This window comes from Cynoglossus semilaevis, chromosome 8 (genome assembly GCF_000523025.1).
Source record: "Cynoglossus semilaevis isolate Cse_v1.0 chromosome 8, Cse_v1.0, whole genome shotgun sequence".
NCBI classification, from domain to species: Eukaryota; Metazoa; Chordata; class Actinopteri; order Pleuronectiformes; family Cynoglossidae; genus Cynoglossus; species Cynoglossus semilaevis.
In genome coordinates this window covers 16,539,118-16,546,432 of record NC_024314.1, presented here as the reverse complement: position 1 = coordinate 16,546,432, position 7,315 = coordinate 16,539,118, and the positions used below count along the sequence as shown (strand labels likewise).

General features: G+C 38.9%; 1 protein-coding gene and 1 non-coding gene across 2 annotated transcripts; both read left to right on the top strand.

Annotated features, from left to right (window-relative positions):
* The first annotated feature begins 401 nt into the window (after nucleotides 1-401).
* On the top strand, nucleotides 402-5,201 carry pthlha (parathyroid hormone-like hormone a). Its single transcript, XM_008315293.3, has 4 exons — nucleotides 402-652; nucleotides 760-874; nucleotides 3,663-4,205; nucleotides 4,519-5,201. The coding sequence occupies exons 2-3, from the start codon at nucleotides 768-770 to the stop codon at nucleotides 4,180-4,182; spliced, it is 627 nt and encodes a 208-aa protein (XP_008313515.1). The 5' UTR covers nucleotides 402-652; nucleotides 760-767; the 3' UTR covers nucleotides 4,183-4,205; nucleotides 4,519-5,201.
* Nucleotides 2,949-3,021, top strand: trnat-ugu (transfer RNA threonine (anticodon UGU)). Its single transcript has one exon. It is a non-coding gene; the product is annotated as a tRNA-Thr (tRNA).
* Nucleotides 5,202-7,315: the final 2,114 nt, after the last annotated feature.

Genomic DNA, 7,315 nt, shown 5'->3' with positions numbered 1-7,315 from the left:
AATGTTTACGTTGGATCGGCTGCGCTAACATCTAAAACGGGCTAGCTGGAGCTTAGCCAAAATATCTTTATTTAAAAAATGTAAATATCACCAAAAAAATAAATATCAATTAAAGTTATTTTTTCCAGTGATTGGTTAAAAGTAGATTTAAAAAAAGGTAATAAAAGATTGTTTTCATACTTAGTGAATTCTTTGACTCCGACTCTGAGAGAAAATTCCGGTCTGTCTCTGTGCTGCTGCAGCGCCACCTTCCTGTCTCTCCTTCACCTCCGGCTCCTGTCTCGCAGCCTCAGAGTGTCTCAGTGGAGTGGGTGGAGTCAGCGCCCAGGCTCCTCCTCTTTGTGAAGGCCTCCTCTTCCTCCCTCTGACCTGCTGAGGCTGTGAGACAGAAGACGTCTCAGTCAGAAGTAACCTGCAGCAGCAGCAGCAGCAGCAGCAAACTTTCACCTGTGGACACCTGGGGGACGACGACTGACTCTGACCTGAAGGAACTCTCTCTCTGAAGGAATTATAGACAAACACTTGAGGACGTCTCTGGGGACTTTTTCAGGGGTTGGACTTTATTTCTCTTGCCTGGATTTTTTTGCTCTTGTGGTGGACACTTTTACCACGGACTTCTCTCAGTGTGTGGGACAGATCCTGCAGTGGGACAGTAAGTTTGAGTCCGTGGTGCGTTCATGGACAGATGATGAAGATGATCAGCAGCGACTTTCTCTGACCCTCTCTCTCTCTCTCTGTCTCTGTGTCTCTCTCTCACAGACTCCAGGATGTTCTGCTCCAGGAGAGTCCTGCAGCGCTGGAGCTTCGCTCTCTTCCTCCTCTGCTCGCCGGCGCCACTCTTTGGACGTCCCATCGACGCGCTCAGTAGCAGGATGTGAGTCTCTGAGTGTGTGTGTGTGTGTGTGTGTGTAACCTGACAGCTAAGCAGGATTTGTGGGGCAGAATGTGGGGAAAACCTTGTCAGGATCTCTAGGTGGTGAACTGTCTTCTTGTCCCCCAGCAGAGGACAGTTCTCCACCTAAGTCTGGGACTGAGGGACTGGTCCAGGTCTTTGCTGGTTTTTTCTAACTCTGTCAAACTTCTGTTGAACTTTTTCTAAGAGTCTCCTGGTCTTCCCTCCTTCAGGCTGATGGACTCGGTTTGTCCAAGTCTGAAAGGTCTCTGTCCCCAATGTGTCCTAGACCCTGAACAGGTCTTTCTGAGTCTTTTCCTGGTTCAGAATGTCTCCTCGTCTCTTATTTGGACTCAGACTGTCTCTGGTCTTTCTGGGGTTTTTTTTTTTTACTTCTCTCCTGGTTTTTATCCTGAAGCTTTTTTTTTTCGTTTGTTCAATTTCTGGTCTTTTGATTTTTGTCCAGCATCTACTGGTTTTTGACAAGTCCAGATCCTGGTCCTACAGTGTCTCTTGGACTAAGTTCTGTATATTCTGGTCTCTCTGTCCACATTCTGTTCCGCTCCAGCTTTAAAATGTATATGAACAAACCCTGAGTGCGTGTGTGTTTTTGTGAGTTCACATCTGAAATACATTTGGCAGCAGCGTTGTTTGGACTTTTAGGTGTTTTTTTTTTTCACCTTTTTAAGACGTTGTTAAAGAGAGTTTTTGTGTCAGGTGCACGTTGTTTACACAGATTCAAAATAAAGTTAAAGAAAAGGTTAAATACACAGTGTGAAATTAGTAAAAAGAAAGTTCAATTTTTTTCTTTTTTTCTTAATTTTATTATTATTATTTAATTGTATATAGTTAAATGACAGTGTGAAATTAGTAAAAAGAAAGTTGATTTTTTTTTCTTTTTTTATTAATTTTATTATTATTTAATTGTATAATCTTTATAAACATTTTTAAAGATTATTTTAAATAATAATCTGACACAGCTTAAAGATAAATACTAATTCCGGAATGAAAACATTTTTTAGAGAACTTTTAAAACTCAAATAAACTATAAAATAAATAGTAAAATCTAAAATATATGTCTATTAGAACATGGATCAGATTATATATGTGTGTTATATTGATATCAAATTCACCTGTAAATTAATTTTAAAGAAAGTACACTAATATTTTTGATAAACTTTTATTTAAATTATAATTAAATTTTTAAGTTCATATTAACTTATTTAACATAAGAAAACTCATAAATAATGAATCCATAAATAAATAGTGTCAGTGAAGGCACCATCCTGGTGAAAATTTCCATTAGAAAATCATTAAAAAAATCAATAAATGTAAATCAACAATAATGAAATTAAATCATGAAAATACAGGGTTTTTTTTGTTTATGTCTTTAATTCTTGTAAAGCTGAACAAACAGCTTCAGTTCTCACCTCTCACTGATCGTGTTTGGGGATTGACTCAGGTTGAGTAAAATAAATAAATTCAGTACAGTAGACGGAGGAGCAGCAGGGCATGATGGGAAACTCTACGCCTGAGAGTTTGTGTTTCCCCGGCAGCTAAGGTTTTTTTGAGTCGTTCCCAGGAATTGAACCTCTGACTCATTTATCTATGAATTCCTGCCATCTCCCTTCACTCCTCCACAGCCCGTTTCTCTACTCCTACTTCTCTCCCACCTTGTCCTCTTTCACCTCTCTTCTCATCTTAAACATTTTTTACTCCATTTTCACCTTTTATTCAAAGTCAATATTTATTTTAATCTCCTCCTCCTCCTCTTCTTCTTCCTCGTCTTGTTTTTGTTTACATGTGTGGAGCAGATGCTTCACCTTTTCACAGTTTCTGTCTGCAGAAACAGCTCCACCCTGTGGTTACTATCAGACTTGACGTAGTTGATATTCCTTCGTTCCTTGTTCTGAATGCGCCTCTTCATTGACGTTACGTTTTTGTTTTAGTTTTACTTTGGGTTTTTATAAAAGCTTTTGGTTGAGACTTCCACTCAGAGTGACAGCTACTGCGGACCATGAATGTGGTTCGTGGGAATCCAGCGCGTGTATCGCCCGGCTCCATAGCTCAGGGGTTAGAGCACTGGTCTTGTAAACCAGGGGTCGCGAGTTCAAATCTCGCTGGGGCCTGTCCACATTTTTGCTTCTTTAAAATCCTAACACTTAAGAAATGATAGGTAAACGTCACTAATTAAAAAAAAAAAAAAAGTGAACACGTTTTGTCAGAAGCCTCCCGACAGTCCCATTACTCCTTTAAACCCAAAGGATTATATTGTACTTCTAATCCATATTTGTATACAGTACTAAAGTAAATTTGTATTTTTTTTAGATGTTGCCAAAAAAAACTTTCTTCACCTTTATTAGTATTTGACCGAATCAAACACAATCAGCCATTTTATTTGATTAATTTATAGTCGTATTTAGGATTTATTTATCATTTATTATATATTTTTATATATTTCTTTTATTCTATATATATATATATTATATTTTTCGATACATTTCTTTTTATTTTATTTTTAGATTTATTATTCGGCCCGTCATGTTGTTTTTTTTTTGTTGTTGTTGTTTATTTTTGCTGCGCCTATTCAAAGTTTCGTCCATTCCTTTGACTCCTGTGCCCCCTGTTGGTTAAATACATGAACGTTTCTAAAAATTAAAAAAATACAAGTTATACAGTATTTGTATTTGCGTGTACCAAGTCTATTTCCTTACATGTCTTTACGGGTGCTGGTGTAAGATCTAATCTTAACTTTTTTCTTTTTTTTCAGTAAGCGTTCCGTGAGCCACGCACAGATGATGCACGACAAAGGTCGGACACTACAGGACTACAAGCGCCGCATGTGGCTGCAGGGACTTCTGGACGGAGTCCACACGGCCGAAATCCGCGATCTTCCCGTCCGGACGACGGGAGCGGCGGCAGGAAGTCCGACCAGTGGTGCGGGCGTCGGGCTGCCGGGTGTTAGCCTGGGCATTAACCTGAGCACCACGGGCACGACCTTACACTCCAAACCTCCAGGAGGAACAAAGAACCTCCCCCTCAGTTTCCGGCCGGAGGAGGAGGAAGGAACCAACCTGCCGCAGGAGACCAACAAGTCCCAGCCGTACAAAGACGGTGTTCTGAAAGCACCGGGGAAGAAGAAGAAGAAAGGACGCTCCGGGAAGAGGAGGGAGGGGGAAAAGAGGAGGAGAAGGGCGCGTTCACTCAGCTGGAGGTGGGACGAAGAACCCGGAAGTGGATTCCACCTGGAGTGGAAGTCTTTACTTGGCCTGAGGAGGGCGCTGCTTTGAAACGCTGTCAGTCTCTGACACAGGTGAGAAAAACCGTCAGTATTTTTTTTTTACCTAGTTTGGGAAATTCAACAATAATTGTGAAGATATTGACGCGGGAATTTTTTTAGTGACTCGAACCAGAACCTCATGGACCACCTCAGTACTAGGCTTAAATATTTTCCGAAAAAGTATAATTTTACTACACATATTGAATTTAACATTCATATTTAATATTTATTTAACCCATTTTAAAAAAGAAACAGAAACCCTAACCATTTTAATAGACAAAAATAAAAAGTCATGTTTCAATCAGTCCAGTATTTAATCTGAATATTTAATCTTTCTCTCCTGCAGAAACCCACAGAAGGTCGGAGCGGACTCCTAAATACTCATGATACAGTCTCCTGTCATTGTGATTGTTTGGAAAGAAATTGGAAAATATTTATTTGTCTGTAAATATTCTAAATATGGCAGAATAGATGGCAGAATATGATTAAAAAGATTTTAATCTTTGTGAATCCTGGCTTTTATTATTTCCTTTTTTAATTCCAAGTATGTCAGATATATTTCTTTTTTTGTTTTTCTTTTGATAATTTATTTTGTCTGAATGGTGTATTTATTTTGTAAATGTATCGAGGTGCTGCTGACCCTCTATTTTTGTACAATAATGCACTTTAGATATATAAATATAAAAATATATATACCATTATTTTTCTGTTATTTGTGTTGGACTGAAATGAAGAAGTCATCCGTTTGTTTTGTAAACTCAATCTGTTCATACTTATCCACTCTTGGTTGTTTTGCTGCTGTTTTTGTTTTAATTTTTGTTCTTTTCTTTTTTTTTCGTCATGTTTGTTACGTTCATCCTTCACTGTCTCTGTTTCTTCCAAAAAACGCTACGCTTCTCAATGCCAAAGTCCCTGTTTGTACATAAACCCAACACATGTTGTTGTTTTTGGCACTTGCACTGAGATAAACAGTCTGTACTGAACAGATTAAACATTTGACAGAAGCCCCTCCCTCCTCTGTGTCTTTATTCTCCCTCTATTCAAATACTGGAAACAACAGTGACAACCTCGTTCATACGTTTGGAACTTGATTCATGATTCACTTTAGACAGCGGTGTTCCTCAGGGTGCTCTCCTGGGCCCCGTAAAAGTCAAAAATAATGTCCTGCAATTTTTGTCCAATTGACAAAATTGTCAACATCCAGAAGTGCTGACGAATGTGAAATGATATAATAATTATAATTTTTAAGGAATCGGAATCTCACAATACACAAAGTACATTATGGTGGAAAGATTTTAGTGGAGATATCGGTCAAGGTTACGCCTGTCTTTATTACGGTGTACCACGGTCACAGACTAATGTTAGATGGATGGATGGATGGATGGATGGATGGATGGAAGGATGGATGGATGGATGGATGGATGGAGGCATTTGGTTAAATCAAAATCCTGGTACTGTGTGGTCATGTAGCAGCAATGAAAATAAACATTATTAATAAAACAGTTGAATATTGCAGAAATATATCAACTGTAGTCCTACAGTACAACCCAGGGTTGTGGTGTCCCTCAGGGATTCGTACCGGGTCCTCTTACATTTGATTACAAAATGATTGTGTTTTATTTTGAAAAATGAATCCCAGCGGTCTTGGTGTAGAACACAGTCAGCAGCTCTTGGAAACGTCTGCACAGCTTCTTCAACGGCTTCTCTTGACTTTGCCTCCTCATTCCCTCACATTCCCGATATTCTTTATTTGAAACGTCTCCCCAGAAAAAACACATTTAACAGCTCCTCATTCACTGTCCGCACATTAGCAGCTCTTGTCGGATCGGCGCTCACTCGCGGTCCTGATCCGCGGCTTCATTTACAGACGTCAAAACTCTTTCTGTGCCGCAGCTTCACATCAGGACTCGTTTACTTTGGCAGCTCCTCCACCGGCTGAGAGGCTGTGAGGGCGAACAGGGCGAGGGGGAGCCGATGGTGTTGATGTTCAACCTGAACCAACCCAAACAAACGTTAGAAACACTGGAGTCAGAAGAGATCTCTCTGGAGGCTTCTGATGAGGCCTTGAGGCTCGGAACCACTGCTGCGAGAAACGAAAGAAAAATCTCAGCAAATGTGTGAAGGTTGAAATGTTGAAAAAAAAAAAGTTGAAGATCAGTGATAAGTTCGTGTCCAGTCACTTTTTTTGATACTTATTTAGGAAAGAGTTGTCCTTCGTGTTGCCTTCAAGACCGCAGGTTATTTTCATTGCTAATTTGAATATAATATGTGGGAACATCTCTGTAAGGAGCAGGAGCAGAATCTGAAATGTCAAAACACTTTTTTTTTCTTCTTCTGACCAAACAGAAATTTGAAAGAGAAAACCCATCAGGGTCTTGTTTCGTGACTGGCTTCGAGTCAGAGAAGAGGTTGAATCTCAACCAAACTCGGAAAATGATGAATAATCAGCAAAAACTTGACATGAAAAACTAATCTGAGACCCTCACACGTGTGGTAACACGTTTGCGTTCTGTCAGAAGTAATTACCACCGCAGGAGACCGGTGCCGAACCAGAACATCTCACTCCGACTACAGTTCAGTCCAGTTGATGTGTATCTGCAGATGAAATCCAGTTTTGGATTATCTGACTGTTCCTGCTGCTGATTACTGAGAACACCACGGTCCGAGAGTTCCCTCCAGATGATAATAATTTAATCAGGCCTCTGAGTCACGACGAGTCCAAAGTCATCAACATTCCCACAGTCTCCACAGCAGGGAAAAACCATAAACTGTGAGAGAGAAAAAATACATGTACAGTTCAACAAGTAATCCAGGATCAGATTATTACTTCATTAACAAATGCCAAAAGGAAACAGGAATATTTAACATTTAATATGTTGAAGAAGAATGTGCTATTATTTTAAGTTGGATTGCATTATATTAAACTAAGTTATACAAAATTGTATTGTTGTTAATAATATTAATAACAATTTATTAATTCATCCATTGTAATATAATATAAAGTATGTACAAAATATTATATTTTTGATTTAATTTCACTTTGTGATTAGGACTACACTAAAGTAAAGTACACAAAATTAGAAATATTTAAAACTAGATCTAACCTGACAGGTTAGATCAGATAAGATAAGACTATCAATGCA